This window comes from Centruroides sculpturatus, unplaced genomic scaffold, assembly GCF_000671375.1.
Source record: "Centruroides sculpturatus isolate CEXI.00-Female unplaced genomic scaffold, Cexi_2.0 scaffold522, whole genome shotgun sequence".
Classification (NCBI taxonomy): domain Eukaryota; kingdom Metazoa; phylum Arthropoda; class Arachnida; order Scorpiones; family Buthidae; genus Centruroides; species Centruroides sculpturatus.
Window position 1 is genome coordinate 13,495 of NW_019384746.1, and position 20,594 is coordinate 34,088.

At 28.7% G+C, this 20,594-nt stretch overlaps 2 protein-coding genes and 1 pseudogene across 2 annotated transcripts; all 3 read left to right on the forward strand.

Annotated features, from left to right (window-relative positions):
• Positions 1-405: 405 nt before the first annotated feature.
• On the forward strand, positions 406-6,117 carry LOC111628450 (annotated as a pseudogene).
• On the forward strand, positions 3,604-15,956 carry LOC111628458 (piggyBac transposable element-derived protein 4-like). Its single transcript, XM_023372254.1, has 2 exons — positions 3,604-3,929; positions 12,429-15,956. The coding sequence occupies exon 2, from the start codon at positions 12,430-12,432 to the stop codon at positions 14,065-14,067; it is 1,638 nt and encodes a 545-aa protein (XP_023228022.1). The 5' UTR covers positions 3,604-3,929; position 12,429; the 3' UTR covers positions 14,068-15,956.
• Positions 15,957-16,106: 150 nt separating this feature from the next.
• Positions 16,107-18,813, forward strand: LOC111628459 (piggyBac transposable element-derived protein 4-like). Its single transcript, XM_023372255.1, has 2 exons — positions 16,107-16,488; positions 16,606-18,813. The coding sequence occupies exon 2, from the start codon at positions 16,607-16,609 to the stop codon at positions 18,239-18,241; it is 1,635 nt and encodes a 544-aa protein (XP_023228023.1). The 5' UTR covers positions 16,107-16,488; position 16,606; the 3' UTR covers positions 18,242-18,813.
• Positions 18,814-20,594: the final 1,781 nt, after the last annotated feature.

Sequence of the window (20,594 nt, forward strand, 5' to 3'; positions counted from 1 at the left end):
GCAAGGTGCCCCACCCTCTGCTGAGAGGTTTTCTTCGTTTTTGGGCGATAGGAAATTCGGAAGTTCCTCAAGGACAGGCAGTCTCAAAGGATTAACTTATGGTGTATATTCACATGTGGTGAAATGAACAAATGAATAATCAGATTTCAATGGCTCCTGGACGTCGTGTGTGGTCCATAGCTTCATTACCCCCCTCCGTCACAAGACACAGCTTATTTTTAGTAATACGTCGTTTCTGCGGTTTATAGAAAGTTTTTGATTAGTTTATTCGATAAATGAAAGTTAATTACTTTATTTAAATTAAAATTTCGGAGAGTTTATAAATTAATGCTGTATCAAAACCCATTTTCGAGTTCGAGTTTGATTTAATATGTAAATTCCTACGATAGACGATTGCGGAAAAAAATGACTTGGATATCCCGGTTAGAGTTAATCAGGTTTCACTGTGTCTATAAATAAAAAGTACACAATTAATACTCAATTTTAGAGGCATTGAACATTTCATAAGGAAATATAAGACTAGATCAACTGGCCCCAACTGACTATTTAGTTCTGTTTCGATCTTTCATACTTCCAATTATAACTTATAATTTCAAAGACAAACCTATATCAGCCAACCAAAACAAAGCACAGGTATGAACACATTCAAAGAAATCAAAAGATGGGCAAATAATAATGAACAGTGGAAGAAATTGCTGCTGTGCTACCAGTCACAGGATTGATGCAACTCATCATCATACAGTACTTCCAATTTTTTGGAACATTTTCATTTGTGTAAATAATACTGACAACATAATTGGTATAAGTCATGTATTGTCAGTAAATACATACTTTAAAGTACTTTGTTAAATTATTTTATTAAAAAGTTAATTTTTTCCAATTAAGTGCTTTAGCAAGCACTGATAGTGAAATGTGATTCCGCAATTCCTGAGTAAAACACACTTTATTTTTATGTATACGTTTTGCATACGAAGCTGTAAATGGCACTTCTTTGAAAAATAACCAATACCGCGCTGTAGTATAGTTATTACAGTTCGTTAAGAGCGCACCACTTACGTTGATATTATAGATTTTCATAAAATATATATTACAATTTTCTTTTATTCGAAAACAAGGATGAGTTGTATAAGACTTTTGTTTTCTATTTTAGTTCCTTCGATTGTTTCCCCAGATATATTTCTTCTATTAAAAATGCTCGACTATTCATAATATGAACAATAATTAGATTAAAAAGCAAAACGATATCTTCTGATGCCAGTTTTAAAATTTAGAATTGATCTGAAGTATTTCAGAAGTGGCACGAACACTAATTCCAGTATAAATTATTTTTAAAATGATTGCGAAGAAAAAGTCGATATTATTATAGATGTGAGGAAAGTTTAAGCGATTCCTAGAAACTGCCACGGTATTACCGGTTGAAAATGTCTTCAGATGTGAAGGAACAATGCTAATAGGGCAATTATATCCAGATTTTATGATTAGTACAAATGACTCGACCCGGGATATCCGACCTCCGACCTCCGACCTCCGACCTCCTGCAGCTTAGGTACAGGAGAAGGAAGGAAGACAAGATTGCATGCAATAAAAAGTTCAGCAAGCTTCTGAATGATAAACACTGACCAAACTCAGGATCAATGATTGGTGTATTAAACTAAAAAGCAATGTATGTTTTCGATATCGATATGAAAATTTTGATTTAGTACATTCTTATTCGTATATATTTTCTTAATAGATAAAACTTTAAATTTTAAATTTCGAAACATTAATAAATTGTCTTTTATTTTGGAAAAAATAATTTAAAATAAAGTTCGTACTGCTTGTTGTTCTTGTTGTCTGGCAACCATTACTACAAAAAGAAGAGTCCATTTTAAGACGTTCTTTTTCCCTTTCTCTCCTCTCCCCAACAAGAAAGTTTTGAATATTTGGTAGCGTTATACGATATTTTGGTATGTAGCTTCCACCAGCTAAACCACCAGAGATTGGTGCTCTGTAAAGTGCATGCACCAAAGCCTGTAACCTGGCTGTTTTACACGATTCAGATATTTTCCCCGTGAAAGCTATCCTGTATTCGCCGTGCCTATATATATACTAAATCAGGGGTGTCCAACTTTTTTGTTCCTCTGGGCCACATTGGAAGAAGTCATGGCGTTTTGGGCCACAAGTAGCCTATATATAATATATTTGCGACCTAATCCTTAAATATACTAGTATATTTAAAGATTAACATGTCTAGATTATAGTAATAAGTATTAAAACTTTATTACGAAAAAGAATATTTTAAAAAATTACTTCTACAGACACTTTCAATTTTTACTTAGAAATAGATAAATTCATTTATTATAAAGTTTATAATAAATGAATTTATCTATATAATAATAAATAATTTATTTGTTTGTCTCCTTTATTAATTAGAGACCTAAATAAAACAAATATTTGTTTTATTTAGGTCTCTAATTAATAAAAAAATGACGAAACACCATTTTAAAGTGCAATTTTATTCGACTATACAGTATATTTATAAATAATATGTAGCCCAGAAAGTAGCCAATGCGCCAAATGATAATTTTTACGCCAAACTAAAAAAAAGGGTAGCGAAATTTGGCGCAAAGTAACCAAATCTTGCAATGCTGGAAGGAATACTAAATAATGCTGGAGTTGAAACTCAAAGGATTATAGACCCAAATTTGAGAAAAGGAGAGAAAGCCAAAAGATAAAAAGTAGTGAGGAAGGTTGGAAAATTAAGAGTCAATATTTGCATAACAGAAGGTCTATTTAACCTTTCTCACTACTTTTTATCATTTGGCTTTTCCCTTTCTTAAATTTGGGTCTATAATCCTTTGAGTCACAACTCCAGCTTTATATAGTATTCCTTCGTCATTCACACATCTCCAAGTATTTGAAAATATTTCCTTTTCACTCAAAAATAAAATATGTATAAAAGTTTACGGCTTTGTGAAACTTCTTTTTTGAGTTTATGCCGTTGAAATAAAAAAATAAATAAAATAAAAAAATTTGTCGGTTTTGTTTACACGTTCATTGGGCCGCATTGGAACTTGCCTTGGACCACGGGTTGGACACCCCTGTAGTAAATGTTTCTGAACGTCCAATGCGCCAATCCGACTCGGGCATAACTTATTTACATTCTATTGGATGTTTTTTATGATCAACAAATTTCGTAATTTTATACCGAATAGTTTTTTTGACGTTTCTCTCGTCCCCACCGATAAAAATCGTTCAAATGATCGAAAATAACGTGATATATTTGAGTATTTGCGATAACTAGAACACTCGTGGCTATAAACTCGACTACCCCCGAGACGTACGTGGAAACGACCCGAGAACATCGACCAACAGTCTTGTTTTGTTATATGAAATGATATCGCTAAATAACCCATAATAAATGAAAAAAGGTTTTGTACTGAAGTTTAAAAAAACGTTTGTAGTTATGAAATATTGCATTTCGAATTATTATATACTTTTGTGATAGTTTTTTCGTAAAACGCTTTATATGAATATAACAAAACTACAAACGATTATAGTATTAATATTTTAGTAAGATAAGATATTTTATTTATATTTATATAAGAATATCATACATATAAAAGCCTTTATAAAAAAGTTCAAAACACCTGCTTACATTTATCATTAGACGGCAAGTCGTGTACTAAAACGTTTAGACTTTGCTAATGGAAAATGTTTATTTTTATTGTAAATAGAAAGGGTTCCGATATTGTTGTTCTCAAGTGTCAAGTTTTATGGCAACGTCTGTTCCTAAAATCTCTTTGTTCTTCTTTCGAGGGTATTGTAACGAGGCTATTTCAGTGTTCGTCGAGAGTACAGAGAGTTACGGTCGATATTTCTCCACTTCGTCGAAGATATACACAGTTACAGTCGCTAGTTTATAAATAATTTACTTCTCTATTCATCAAGTAAGTGAATAATAATTATAATATATGTTTTCCGGAGAATATTATCTCGTTTTCTTTCGTGTAATATAAAGTAAAAAGAAAATAGATCCGAGTGTAAGTTACTAGCGCGCCGCCCGGTGGCAAATATTTACATAACACAGAAGTCCGCTAAAGAGTGCATATGCATTGTATCTGAGACATTTCGAAAATCGTACCTATCGCAGTAAATCGCTTATCGTTTTTTTAATTTGTATCTGAGTTATAATATTAAGAATGAGAAAATCAAATGTAAATTGTTCTGTTTGGAAATTATCTATTAATTAAGGTTACCTGAATCATTTAAAGAAAATTATCCTGAAACAAACAAACAAATTATTGACTGTACAGAAATTAAAACTGAGAAGCCATCATCAGTTCAACATCAAATTCAGTTTTATTCCTACTATAAATCTGCTACTATAAAATATTTAATTGGAATTGCCCTCATCAGGACCTATAACATATTTTTCTAGTGGGTATGGAGGAAGAAGTACAGATTCGTTTATAACATGATTGTGGTATTCTGCAAAAACTGGAGGAAGAAGATATTTTTATAGCTGATAGAGAATTTCCTCAAATTAAATTGGGTGTCGAAAATGTATTTTAACTATGCCTTCTTTCTCAAAACCAAATCAAAAGCAGTTTAGTGATAATGAAATGGACGAAACATACAAAATTGCTCATGTAAGAATTCATGTTGAGAGAGCTATTGATAGAATTAAACTTTTTGCAATATTGAACTGCAGATTACCCATTTCACTTCTTCCATATGTAGATAAAATAATGTTTGCTTGTGCAGTATTAGTAAATTTGCAGCCTCCAATTATAAATGTGTGAAAACAAACTAATATAAGTAATAGATATGTATTATATCAATGGTGCGGTTCTTTTGAATGTCAATTTTTTAAAAAATTGACATTCAAAAGAACAAACTATTTACTTAAATACTATTTACAATTGTAGGTAAATAATAACTAAACATTTGCATCTTAATAGTGAACAAATGAATATCTCATCTTTTTCCATTTTAAGAATTACATTTTATATATTACTATAGATAACTAAATAAGAAAATTGAATATTTGTTATATATAAAGCTAATTGTATTTGGTGTATAATACATGCTATTCACTTTTAAATAAAGTTTGGAAATTTTAAACTCCAAATATTTTACAAATATCTTATTTTTTAAATGGACAATTTTTAAATCTTTACATGTGTAAGGGCATTTAATTTCGAGTAAGCTTATTTTATCTCCTTTTTTAATATACCATCAGGGCTTGCACAAATCCAGGGAGCTTCACTACAAATGATAACTCCTGCATCAATTATTTTAATATTTTTTTAAGCGAAAATAAATTTTCTGCAATTTTCTCCAATTTAATTTGCAATTGTTTCTTTGAATGTATTATTTAAAAATTGCTTTTTCTTGTTTTTATAAACAGCCATAAAGCTGCATAATCTGTATCTGTTTTTATAAACAGCCATAAAGCTGCATAATCTGTATCGTTTGTAAATGAACCAGTCTGGACATGTGCTTTGTTTTCTTGTGAGATAGGTTATTTGTGTAATTTTTGGAAGTGTGATAATCACCTATCATTATAAAATTTTAACAATTTTTCTGAAATGATAAAACCAAAAAAAAAAAAACTTAATTCGTTAGAAAAAGTTACCTTTGTAGGTAGTTTTATAACAATTATTCATATGTTTACTTTCAAATAATGATGTAATTAAGAATTTTAAATGTAATTCCTCATTGTTCATGAACTGTTGATTAAATCGGACAGCAGCACTTGATATTGTACAGTACATCTTCATCGAATTCAGCTCTGAACATTGAAGAAAGAGCACAATTAATGTGTTTTACTCTTTTGATATATAAAAATGTTGGAGCATTTGATGATAATGATGCTGGTATTTTTATTCTTTTTGTAATTACACAATTACTAAGGCAACAATCAACCTGATGTGTATATCTTATGTTGTGGAATTCCCCATTGTTGTTTTCCACTGGTAACACTTTCATTTTTATAATTATTCAATGCAAAAATCGTTGCTGCTACATGAGTAGTATATAAATGTTCATTCTGCCCCAACACTAAAATTTAAGGTTTTTTAAATTGAGTGAATTTAACCAAAATCACTAGTAAAATTCACTGAATTTAAACAAAAAATTAACACTGATAACATCTCGTTGATTTTTATTTTTTTGATTTTCGATTAAATTTAAAGAATTACGATTAAATTCATTTATTTTTTTTTAAAACCTTAAATCAATATTAATTTTTTTAAAAACCTTAAATCAGTATTAATTTTTTGTTTAAATTCAGTGAATTTTACTAGTGATTTTAGTTAAATTCACTCAATTTAAAAAACCTTCAATTTTAGTGTTGGAGCAGAATCCCCATTTATATACTACTAATATCAATGAATCTAATAATTCCTACTTTTTTTTTCAATTTAATCAAAATTAAAAAAAGTAGGAATCAACGAAATTACAACGGTGTTAAAAATCTAATGATTTCAAAAATCAACCAGATGTTCAAATCATTAAATATAAAAAAATCAAACTTTAAATTCATTCAATTCTTCATCCTTAAGAACTACTAATTTTTTAAAACCAAAGCGAGTCAATATTGTTTTAATATAATCAATACAATATTCATAATCAATTTCCAACTCATATAATTTCTTTGTTGGAGTATTTTGAACTTTTCCAATATTGTTTAGTTTTTTCTTTGTCTCCCATTTATTTAAAAAAATTTTATTCAATATAATTTATAAAATTCTATCTATCAATATGTATAAATTTACCTTGTGGTGTACATAAAAATCTACCATAAGGTGTATCAACATAATCAAAGATATGTAAATAACCTCTTTCATCTTTCCAAATATAATAAAACCTTTCTTTCCCACCGTATTGAATTAATACCAACTTAAGATTATTAATATCAATCTCCATTAGTTTTTTCGCTGTCTCCATTTATATACGAAAAATTAATCAGTATAATTTATAAATATTGAAATAGTATATTTTTGCAAGAAATTCTGAACATCATTTGCTTCCTCATGGATTCTGATTAGGATCTTCGTATTCATCCGTTTCTGTATAATCTTTTATCTTAATCATTTATTTGTTTAAAAATTTCAGCTTAATATTTAACTTGAGCTAAATGTTATTTAACTTAAGCTAAAAGATATTTAACTTAAGCTAAAAGATATTTAGCTTGACAAAAAAAAATATTTAGATTATGTTTTAATCTTGTACAAAAAAGATATTTATATTATCTTTAATCTTTAGACAATTTACATTATGTTTTATATATTTTTAATATTTATATTATGTTTTAATCTTGTACAAAAAAATATTTAGATTGTTTTATATTTTTATATTTAAACAAAAAAATATTTAGATTATATTTATATATTATGCAAAAAAAAATATTTAGACAAAAAACATAAAAATTATAAATTAGAAATACTGTAAATATTTTATTTACCAAAAAATTATAGAGTAAAAAAAATATTAAAATAGTCTAAAAAGAGTATAAAAAATAAAACACAATTTTAAACAGATAATTTATATTAAAAAAAACGTCTTTTTATCTGTTTAAAATTGTGTTTTATTTTTTATACTCTTTTAGACTATTTTAATATGTTTTTTACTCTATAATTTTTTGGTAAATAAAATATTTACAGTATTTGTAATTTATAATTTTTATGTTTTTTGTCTAAATATTTTTTTTGCATAATATATAAATATAATCTAAATATTTTTTTGTACAAGATTAAAACATAATATAAATATTAAAAATATATAAAACATAATGTAAATTGTCTAAAGATTAAAGATAATATAAATATCTTTTTTGTACAAGATTAAAACATAATCTAAATATTTTTTTTTGTCAAGCTAAATATCTTTTAGCTTAAGTTAAATATCTTTTAGCTTAAGTTAAATAACATTTAGCTCAAGTTAAATATTAAGCTGAAATTTTTAAACAAATAAATGATTAAGATAAAAGATTATACAGAAACGGATGAATACGAAGATCCTAATCAGAATCCATGAGGAAGCAAATGATGTTCAGAATTTCTTGCAAAAATATACTATTTCAATATTTATAAATTATACTGATTAATTTTTCGTATATAAATGGAGACAGCGAAAAAACTAATGGAGATTGATATTAATAATCTTAAGTTGGTATTAATTCAATACGGTGGGAAAGAAAGGTTTTATTATATTTGGAAAGATGAAAGAGGTTATTTACATATCTTTGATTATGTTGATACACCTTATGGTAGATTTTTATGTACACCACAAGGTAAATTTATACATATTGATAGATAGAATTTTATAAATTATATTGAATAAAATTTTTTTAAATAAATGGGAGACAAAGAAAAAACTAAACAATATTGGAAAAGTTCAAAATACTCCAACAAAGAAATTATATGAGTTGGAAATTGATTATGAATATTGTATTGATTATATTAAAACAATATTGACTCGCTTTGGTTTTAAAAAATTAGTAGTTCTTAAGGATGAAGAATTGAATGAATTTAAAGTTTGATTTTTTTATATTTAATGATTTGAACATCTGGTTGATTTTTGAAATCATTAGATTTTTAACACCGTTGTAATTTCGTTGATTCCTACTTTTTTTAATTTTGATTAAATTGAAAAAAAAAGTAGGAATTATTAGATTCATTGATATTAGTAGTATATAAATGGGGATTCTGCTCCAACACTAAAATTGAAGGTTTTTTAAATTGAGTGAATTTAACTAAAATCACTAGTAAAATTCACTGAATTTAAACAAAAAATTAATACTGATTTAAGGTTTTTAAAAAAATTAATATTGATTTAAGGTTTTAAAAAAAAATAAATGAATTTAATCGTAATTCTTTAAATTTAATCGAAAATCAAAAAAATAAAAATCAACGAGATGTTATCAGTGTTAATTTTTTGTTTAAATTCAGTGAATTTTACTAGTGATTTTGGTTAAATTCACTCAATTTAAAAAACCTTCAATTTTAGTGTTGGAGCAGAATCCCCATTTATATACTACTAATATCAATGAATCTAATAATTCCTACTTTTTTTTTCAATTTAATCAAAATTAAAAAAAGTAGGAATCAACGAAATTACAACGGTGTTAAAAATCTAATGATTTCAAAAATCAACCAGATGTTCAAATCATTAAATATAAAAAAATCAAACTTTAAATTCATTCAATTCTTCATCCTTAAGAACTACTAATTTTTTAAAACCAAAGCGAGTCAATATTGTTTTAATATAATCAATACAATATTCATAATCAATTTCCAACTCATATAATTTCTTTGTTGGAGTATTTTGAACTTTTCCAATATTGTTTAGTTTTTTCTTTGTCTCCCATTTATTTAAAAAAATTTTATTCAATATAATTTATAAAATTCTATCTATCAATATGTATAAATTTACCTTGTGGTGTACATAAAAATCTACCATAAGGTGTATCAACATAATCAAAGATATGTAAATAACCTCTTTCATCTTTCCAAATATAATAAAACCTTTCTTTCCCACCGTATTGAATTAATACCAACTTAAGATTATTAATATCAATCTCCATTAGTTTTTTCGCTGTCTCCATTTATATACGAAAAATTAATCAGTATAATTTATAAATATTGAAATAGTATATTTTTGCAAGAAATTCTGAACATCATTTGCTTCCTCATGGATTCTGATTAGGATCTTCGTATTCATCCGTTTCTGTATAATCTTTTATCTTAATCATTTATTTGTTTAAAAATTTCAGCTTAATATTTAACTTGAGCTAAATGTTATTTAACTTAAGCTAAAAGATATTTAACTTAAGCTAAAAGATATTTAGCTTGACAAAAAAAAATATTTAGATTATGTTTTAATCTTGTACAAAAAAGATATTTATATTATCTTTAATCTTTAGACAATTTACATTATGTTTTATATATTTTTAATATTTATATTATGTTTTAATCTTGTACAAAAAAATATTTAGATTGTTTTATATTTTTATATTTAAACAAAAAAATATTTAGATTATATTTATATATTATGCAAAAAAAAATATTTAGACAAAAAACATAAAAATTATAAATTAGAAATACTGTAAATATTTTATTTACCAAAAAATTATAGAGTAAAAAAAATATTAAAATAGTCTAAAAAGAGTATAAAAAATAAAACACAATTTTAAACAGATAATTTATATTAAAAAAAACGTCTTTTTATCTGTTTAAAATTGTGTTTTATTTTTTATACTCTTTTAGACTATTTTAATATGTTTTTTACTCTATAATTTTTTGGTAAATAAAATATTTACAGTATTTGTAATTTATAATTTTTATGTTTTTTGTCTAAATATTTTTTTTGCATAATATATAAATATAATCTAAATATTTTTTTGTACAAGATTAAAACATAATATAAATATTAAAAATATATAAAACATAATGTAAATTGTCTAAAGATTAAAGATAATATAAATATCTTTTTTGTACAAGATTAAAACATAATCTAAATATTTTTTTTTGTCAAGCTAAATATCTTTTAGCTTAAGTTAAATATCTTTTAGCTTAAGTTAAATAACATTTAGCTCAAGTTAAATATTAAGCTGAAATTTTTAAACAAATAAATGATTAAGATAAAAGATTATACAGAAACGGATGAATACGAAGATCCTAATCAGAATCCATGAGGAAGCAAATGATGTTCAGAATTTCTTGCAAAAATATACTATTTCAATATTTATAAATTATACTGATTAATTTTTCGTATATAAATGGAGACAGCGAAAAAACTAATGGAGATTGATATTAATAATCTTAAGTTGGTATTAATTCAATACGGTGGGAAAGAAAGGTTTTATTATATTTGGAAAGATGAAAGAGGTTATTTACATATCTTTGATTATGTTGATACACCTTATGGTAGATTTTTATGTACACCACAAGGTAAATTTATACATATTGATAGATAGAATTTTATAAATTATATTGAATAAAATTTTTTTAAATAAATGGGAGACAAAGAAAAAACTAAACAATATTGGAAAAGTTCAAAATACTCCAACAAAGAAATTATATGAGTTGGAAATTGATTATGAATATTGTATTGATTATATTAAAACAATATTGACTCGCTTTGGTTTTAAAAAATTAGTAGTTCTTAAGGATGAAGAATTGAATGAATTTAAAGTTTGATTTTTTTATATTTAATGATTTGAACATCTGGTTGATTTTTGAAATCATTAGATTTTTAACACCGTTGTAATTTCGTTGATTCCTACTTTTTTTAATTTTGATTAAATTGAAAAAAAAAGTAGGAATTATTAGATTCATTGATATTAGTAGTATATAAATGGGGATTCTGCTCCAACACTAAAATTGAAGGTTTTTTAAATTGAGTGAATTTAACTAAAATCACTAGTAAAATTCACTGAATTTAAACAAAAAATTAATACTGATTTAAGGTTTTTAAAAAAATTAATATTGATTTAAGGTTTTAAAAAAAAATAAATGAATTTAATCGTAATTCTTTAAATTTAATCGAAAATCAAAAAAATAAAAATCAACGAGATGTTATCAGTGTTAATTTTTTGTTTAAATTCAGTGAATTTTACTAGTGATTTTGGTTAAATTCACTCAATTTAAAAAACCTTAAATTTTAGTGTTGGGGCAGAATGAACATTTATATACTACTAACATGTTTACACTGATCATTGATACCTTACACGTTGCTGTAACTATTTTTCTATCTGCTGATAACTGAAAATTAATTCGTATTAAAAATAACATGTATGAAATTTTCATTATAGAAAAATTCAAAAGTAATACTAATAGCTTAATAAAAGAATCGTTGTCATGCAAATCATCCTGTTTATTTATTGCAGAGGTTATGCTGACATCTAAAATTATTTAAAAGTGCAAATTAGCAATTTAAATGTAAAAAAATGCCTTAATGCAAATATAATGGTTTATCATTAATTTTCATTTGGAGTAGGCAAGTAGCTGTAACTAACTTCCTCCATCGTTTTTAATTTCTTTAATTGCAAATATATGCTTAGCCTTTGCAAGTAAAATTTCTTTCTTCCGTCTCGAAGGTGTAAAAAATTTGTCAGTATGGACTGATTGAAAACCACATGTTAAAATTATATTAGGCATTATTGACTAAAAGAAAAAAATTACACTAGAGTTAATGAAAGTTCTATTTTTTAATTGTATATTTTATTAAAACATTTTAAATTTGGTAAGTTGAAATTGAAAACTTTTACCAGATTTTCTGTACCAAGAAACCTTTTTTTTTTCCTTGGTAAGAATTCATATAGAGAAGAAACCCTTTGGGTTTTTCTCCTACGTGTTAAATAAATATTTGCCCTAGGGCGGAGCGCGAATAAATTGTACTCGGGGTCTATACATTTTTAAATAATTTCTTTTTATATGCAGAATGTCCGATTCCGAATTTGAATGCTCTGATTTATCAGGAAGCGAATCTGAAGAGAGCGTCACAAGCGGTAGCGATCTAGAATATAGTGACAATTTTGATGGAAACATCGATTCTTCAAAGGAATGGTGCGAGATAAACACAGAAAATCCTCCTCCCCCTCCTCCACGCTTTCGTTTTCTGGCAACTCCTGGGTGTACTTTTACTCTAAATGATATGTTCGATCCGTTAGAATATTTCAGATTATTTTTTGATATTAAGTTAATTAATATTATTGTTAAAGAAACTAACCGTTATGCGATGCAACAACCAAAAAGAACCAGAAAGCATTGGGATTCCATTACAACAGAAGATATTTATGTATTTCTCACAATTTGTATAATTCAGGGAATTATCCATAAACCGGAGGAGAGGATGTACTGGAACACGAATGAAATATTTCTCACGCCAATTTTTAGTAAATTGATGCCAAGAAACAGATTTTTACAAATAAATAAAAATTTACATTTCAACAATAATGACAATTACGATTCGACAACCAATCCCGATTCGAAAATAAATAAAATTTGGTCAATAGTAGCAAATTTAAATAAAAAATTTTCACATCTTTATGTACCAGAAAGAGATATATCAGTAGACGAGAGTCTTATGCTTTACAAGGGTCGTCTTTCGTGGAAACAGTACATTCCACTGAAACGGTCTCGTTTCGGAGTGAAATTCTTTATGCTATGTGAATCTGCATCCGGCTACTTGTACAATTTTATAATTTACACCGGAAAAGGTACTAGTTTTAATGAAAAATACCAAGAAATGCCAATAGCATCCCAAATCGTGTTATCGTTAGCGGATCCGTTGTTAGGCAAAGGCTACTGTCTAACAACGGATAATTATTATACTTCCCCACAGTTAGCGGATTATCTCATATCGTGCCAGACAGATTTGTGCGGAACAGTACGTACCAACAGAAGAGATGTTCCAGGTGTAATTCATAACAAAAAATTGGAAAAGGGAGAGATAGTGGCAGTGCAGAGAGATAAAGTAATGATTTTAAAATGGCAGGATAAGAGAGCTGTTACTTTACTCTCTACATTCCACAATCCTGTAAAAGTAAACAAAGAAATGCGTGACGGTAGCGTACAATCGAAGCCACAGGTTGTTATCGACTACAACCACACAATGGGAGGTGTTGACCTCTTAGATCAACATCTCCGTGATTATCCGGTGACAAGAAAAGGGGGGAAGAAATATTATAAAAAAATATTTTTTCATTTGGTAGATATTTGTTTGTATAATGCATTTGTGTTGTATAAGAAAAATGGTGGCGAAAAGGATAATTTAGGTTTTAGAATGAGACTTATTGAACGGCTAATGGAGGAATACCACACCGAAACGAGAGGAAATAAACAAAATCGGCCGAAATCGTTCGGTCCTCTTAGACTCACGGAAAGACATTTCCCGGTTTTTGTTCCGCCAACCGAGAAAAAAGATGCACCCACTAGATACTGTGCTGTATGTTGCAAAAGAAATAAGAAAACAGGGAAAAAACTGAGGAAAGAAACACGTTATTACTGCAAAGATTGTGACGTTGCGCTATGTGCAGTGCCGTGTTTTGGAATATACCATACTAAAGCAGATTTTTAACTTTAATTTTATTATTTTTTTATTATATTCGTAATTATGTAATGTATACTCTTACATTATATTTGATATTTATTTTTGAAATTATATAATTATATGTGCAATTTTATAGCATTGTATTGTATTTTTATTTATTATAACTTGTAATTTTCTAAGTAAAATTGTAGTTCATATTATTTTCAATGCGTGAATGAATAAAATTAATTTTCAAGCATAATTCTACAATAAGCTCTTAGACTCTCTAAAATTATTTCCCAAGATAAAATTGAAAAATATTACGGTCCTCTTCAAATTATTCAGCTCCATAAGTATGAATGCTGTTGGTTACGCCTCTCCGATTTGGAACCTGTCTAATTATCAAAAACTAGACATAATCCAAAATAAATTTATTGGTAAAATCTCGGTTGAATACAACAACGTTCCTGGAAGTGCTCTCTGTCTAGAGCAGTGTTTCTCAACGGGGGCGATATCGCCCCCATGTGGGCGTTTTTCCATGTTCAGGGGGCGATTAGTAATAATTTATATTTTGGGGGCGAAAAACAATTTTCTGGGCGATATAGTAAAACATTATATTAAGAATAATTAGATATTTTATTCGTTATATCGTACAATAATTAAACAAATAACATTATTAGTCACTAGTCTATTCAATGCAGTACGCATTTGCCGTTAGTCTTGGCCCTCGACGTCGGTATTTTGTAGTGAAGGGGGCGATACTACGTAACGGTTTTATTGAAGGGGGCAATACTACGTTGAAGGGGCGACGATTCGTTAGAGGTTGAGAAACACAGGTCTAGATGTTAACCCAATCTGACTAGGGCGTAGCTTATTTACATTCTATTGGACGTTGTTTATTTTATAATATGTACATTACTAATATATTATGTACATATTTAGTTGTTGTACAAATTTAGTAATTTCGACCTAAATAGAAGTTTTCGTTTTGGACCTTTCTCTGGTCACACCTATAAAAATGGTTCAAACGATCCAAAATAACGGGATATATTTGAATATTTGCGATAGCTATAACACAAGTGTCTAGAAACCCGACTTCCCCTGAGACGTTCATGGAATGACCCGCGAACATCAACCAACAGCCGCTTTCAAGGTCAAACAGTTGTGAATGCCGTTCAACTGCCGCGTTTTGTGTTAAGCCTGGTACCCACATGCGGCAACGGACGACGGAAACGGTCGACGGAGCGGCAAAATGACGTCACTTTTGCCGTCGACGTCGACGGAATACGAAGTTGAAAATTTTCAACTTTTGCCACGACGGAAAGCGGCACGGCAAAAATTAGACCAATAGGAGGACCGTTTAGCGATGTCGTCATAAAGATCACGTGGGACGATAGCGTTCAAACTATGGCGGTCGGCAAGCTAAAAAGCTTTATTTATACACTAATACGCTAATATATTTCATTTATACGCTGTATTACTATCCGATTTAAATATTAATGTCAAATAGACTTACTGCGTAAAGTATTGGGAATGGAGTAAGCGTAATTCGGCGACGAAAGTATTCGATATTCCTAACTTTCGACGATTTAGAATATTTTCCCTATCCAAATTATTCGTTTTTCAGGTTTTTTTATTTGCGATAAGATCGAAGGCAAACTTAAAAAGTTTAATTGATATAACAAAGCAATCCCGGTAGACGCCATTTTCGACTACTGGCACGTGGCCTACCTACTGTAGTAGCTTGTTTATATTTACGGCTGGCAGATGGCGCGTTTCAATTGTAGGGTAATTTCCGCATGTGAGTACACGAGACACGGAAAGACGACGGAACGGCAACCGTTTCCGTCGACGATTTCGTCGTCCGTTGCCGCATGTGGGTACCAGGCTTTATACGAAAGAAAAATTATGTCGCTAAGTAACCCATAATAAACGAAAAGAAGTTTTGTAAAAAATTTTTCAAAATGCTTTTGATTATAAAATAATGCATTTCCAATACTTTTGTGATAGTTTTTTCGTAAAACTTTTACATTTATGTAATAAAACTACAAACGATTATAAAATCAATATACTAGTAATATAAGATATTATATTTATATTTGTATAAGATAATATTATACATATAAAAACATTTATAAAGAATTTAAAAACACCTGCTTACAATTGTGAAGTCTTAGACAGCAAGTTGTGAACTAAAACGTTAATACTGTATTTATTGTAATTAGAAAGATTTTCGTTACCGATGTTCCCAATTCTAACGTTTTATGACTACAGTAACCGGTTTTAGTCGTCTGTTCCTAAAATTTCTCTCTTTATTCTTCTTTAGAGAGTATTGCAACGAGACTATTTTAAAGTGTACTTGCCAGTTTCATCGAGAGTATAGAAAGTTACGGTCAATATTTCTCCTCTTTCATCGAGGGTACAGACACAGTCGATATTTTCTAAACAATTTACTTTTCTATTCATCAAGTAAGTGATTAATAATTAATAATTGTAATATATTTTTCCCGGAGAATATTATCTCGTTCTTTTCTTTCGTATATTATAAAAAAATTCGATTTTTAAATAATTTCTTTTTATATGCAGAATGTCCGATTCCGAATTTGAATGCTCTGATTTATCAGGAAGCGAATCTGACGAAAGCTTCACAAGCGGTAGCGATCTAGAATATAGTGACAATTTTGATGGAAACATCGATTCTTCAAAGGAATGGTGCGAGATAAACACAGAAAATCCTCCTCCCCCTCCTCCACGCTTTCGTTTTCTGGCAACTCCTGGGTGTACTTTTACTCTAAATGATATGTTCGATCCGTTAGAATATTTCAGATTATTTTTTGATATTAAGTTAATTAATATTATTGTTAAAGAAACTAACCGTTATGCGATGCAACAACCAAAAAGAACCAGAAAGCATTGGGATTCCATTACAACAGAAGATATTTATGTATTTCTCACAATTTGTATAATTCAGGGAATTATCCATAAACCGGAGGAGAGGATGTACTGGAACACGAATGAAATATTTCTCACGCCAATTTTTAGTAAATTGATGCCAAGAAACAGATTTTTACAAATAAATAAAAATTTACATTTCGACAATAATGACAATTACGATTCGACAACCAATCCCGATTCGAAAATAAATAAAATTTGGTCAATAGTAGCAAATTTAAATAAAAAATTTTCACATCTTTATGTACCAGAAAGAGATATATCAGTAGACGAGAGTCTTATGCTTTACAAGGGTCGTCTTTCGTGGAAACAGTACATTCCACTGAAACGGTCTCGTTTCGGAGTGAAATTCTTTATGCTATGTGAATCTGCATCCGGCTACTTGTACAATTTTATAATTTACACCGGAAAAGGTACTACTTTTAATGAAAAATACCAAGAAATGCCAATAGCATCCCAAATCGTGTTATCGTTAGCGGATCCGTTGTTAGGCAAAGGCTACTGTCTAACAACGGATAATTATTATACTTCTCCACAGTTAGCGGATTATCTCATATCGTGCCAGACAGATTTGTGCGGAACAGTACGTACCAACAGAAGAGATGTTCCAGGTGTAATTCATAACAAAAAATTGGAAAAGGGAGAGATAGTGGCAGTGCAGAGAGATAAAGTAATGATTTTAAAATGGCAGGATAAGAGAGCTGTTACTTTACTCTCTACATTCCACAACCCTGTAAAAGTAAACAAAGAAATGCGTGATGGTAGCGTACAATCGAAGCCACAGGTTGTGTTGGACTACAACCACACAATGGGAGGTGTTGACCTCTTAGATCAACATCTGCATGATTATCCGGTGACAAGAAAAGGGGGAAAGAAATATTATAAAAAAATATTTTTTCATTTGGTAGATATTTGTTTGTATAATGCATTTGTGTTATATAAGAAAAATGGTGGCGAAAAGGATAACTTAGGTTTTAGAATGAGACTTGTTGAACGGCTAATGGAGGAATATCACACCGAAACGAGAGGAAATAAACAAAATCGGCCGAAATCGTTCGGTCCTCTTAGACTCACGGGAAGACATTTTCCGGGCTGTATTCCGCCAACTGAGAAAAAAGATGCACCCACTAGATGCTGTGTTGTATGTAGCCAAAGTAGTAAGAAGGGGAAAAAACTGAGGAAAGAATCGCGGTATTACTGCAAAGATTGTGACGTTGCGTTATGTGCTGCACCGTGTTTTAGATTATACCATACTAAAGTAGATATTTAAGTTCAATTTTATTATATTTCGTAATTATGTCATGTATACTCTTATTTGTTTTTCATATGTAATTATATGTACAATTTTATAGCATATTTTATTTCTATTTATTATAACTTGTAATTATGTCAAATCTATCTTTATAACATTAAATTTATATTCGTTTTTCTGTTTTGTCGTGTTTTTTCACCCTGTTTCCACCCGATCGAGAGTCTGTCTCGAGCATGGCTCTTATTTACGTTCTACTGGACGATTTTTATGACCAACAAATGCCATAATTTTATGCCCAATAGAAGATTTTGTTTTGGACCTTTCTCTGGTCTTTGGACGTATAAAAATAGTACAAATGATCGAAAATAACATGATATATTTGAGTATTTGCGGTAACTAGAACATACGTGGCTATAAACCCGACTTTCCATGAGACATTCATGGAAACGACCCGCCAACAGCTGCTCTGAAGGTCAAACGGTTGTAGACACTATTATAGCGGTTTGTTTTATATGAAAAAAATGATATCGCTAAATAATACATAATAAACGAAAGGAAGTTTTGTACAAAAGTTTTTGAAAAATGCTTTTAGTTATAAAATATTGTATATTTGTGGTAGAAAGATGCCATTTGGCATTATTTTCTGCATAACTGATAAAATTAAAATCAAGTACTTCATTTTTATTTCAGTTAATATTAATTATTAATAATAATAAATGGGTTTTTCTAAACTGAATTTAAAAAATTAATTAGGCGTTAATTAACATTCATTTAAAATATATAATTTGTAATTCTCAATTATATAATATTAATTGAAATGAATGAAAGCTTTCTTTTCAATTATTTTATTTAAAATTTTAAAGTACGTTTTCAATCCACTCAACATATTATAACAGATTTATTTTGTTTAAGAATTCAAAGTATGTTTTTATACAACCTGTCAGAAAACAAATTTTTATTATAAAGTCTACAGATTGGTACTGTTCCAAATAACCATGCTTTACTATTGTAATTACAAATACTGTACTATTAAAATATTGAAAAATTCAACCTTCTTTAGTCAAAACTTACAGAATACAGTACAAAGATAGCTTATTTTATTTCTAAGTTGAAAAAGTGAATTATATTAGCTTTACAGTATGGTTACTATAGTCTATCGTAACTTGGCACCTACTGTAAACAAACTAAAGACACCTGCCTTTGTTTATTGATTTAAACCCACGTCCATCAATTAGAAAGCGCGTTGCATCTCATTCGTCCGCAGAAAATGGTTCTTCATTATTTATAAAATCATTAATGAAATACTAGTGACTTAGCAATGATTATAAATGTAATTATTTGATATTTGTAAAATTGTTATTTTAATGAATATTTGCACATTCTGAATCACTAAAAATAAACTTTTTCCGGTCGTGCACACTAATGTCTTGGTTTCGTTTTCCATTCATCACAATAACTATCATTATTTCAAAATGTATCGAGCATATAGAAAAAGAACAATGAATGTGGGAATTTTATGAGATTTCGGAAACTGTTCTGAAAAAACTGATTATTCAGTCGAACACAAGTAGTGACGAAAGCGATATAAATGATTACTTTGAGCAACTATCTTCTGATACAGATGATTAATAAGGTAAGTTTACATTATAATTATTTTTAAAAAATTTTAATTATATAAATATCACAAACATTAATTCATACATTACAGTAACGTTTTCCTTTAGAAGTTTGCGTATGATTTTTAAGGATTGCCGGAGAATTTTTTTTGTTTTGTTTTAAATATATTTAATAAAATAGTTGTGTAGATAAAAATTCAGATGTTCAACTACACAATTATAAATATGTTTTGTGTAAATCTTTATAATATATATTTAAACGATGTTAATAATTTAAACTGCTACGTAAAAATGTTAAAGTAGGCTATAATAAGTTTTCTAAGTATTATCTCTGTAATTTTTAAATTGTGATCACTCTGACCTACTTTAACACGTGCAGAGAAAGGGGCTTAACTGGTCAACACGGGTCTAGCCCAGGGGTCGGCAACCTGCGGCTCGCGAGCCACATGCGGCTCTTTGGATGTGAAGCTGCGGCTCTTTAGTTCCATACGCAAATTTTATTTATTTTATCAAAAAAAAAAAACTTTAAAAACGTTCTGAATCGATTAACGAGGATTAGGCACTGATTCTATCTCTCAGCCACTTGTACTCACTTTTCACCGCACCCCTCCCCCGTGACATGCGTCGTCACTGTCGTCAGTCCGTCGGAAGCTCTCGAATGACGCCGTCGTTGGATGTTTCTATTATCTAATTTGTTGTGAAAAACACTACTTATATATGAATAAATAGATATTTTTTCTTATGAATAAATAGAT

What these genes read in the sequence shown, in the direction of transcription:
- LOC111628458 (XM_023372254.1), top strand. Translation starts at nt 12,430, where the DNA reads ATGTCCGATTCCGAATTTGAATGCTCTGATTTATCAGGAAGCGAATCT.
- LOC111628459 (XM_023372255.1), top strand. Translation starts at nt 16,607, where the DNA reads ATGTCCGATTCCGAATTTGAATGCTCTGATTTATCAGGAAGCGAATCT.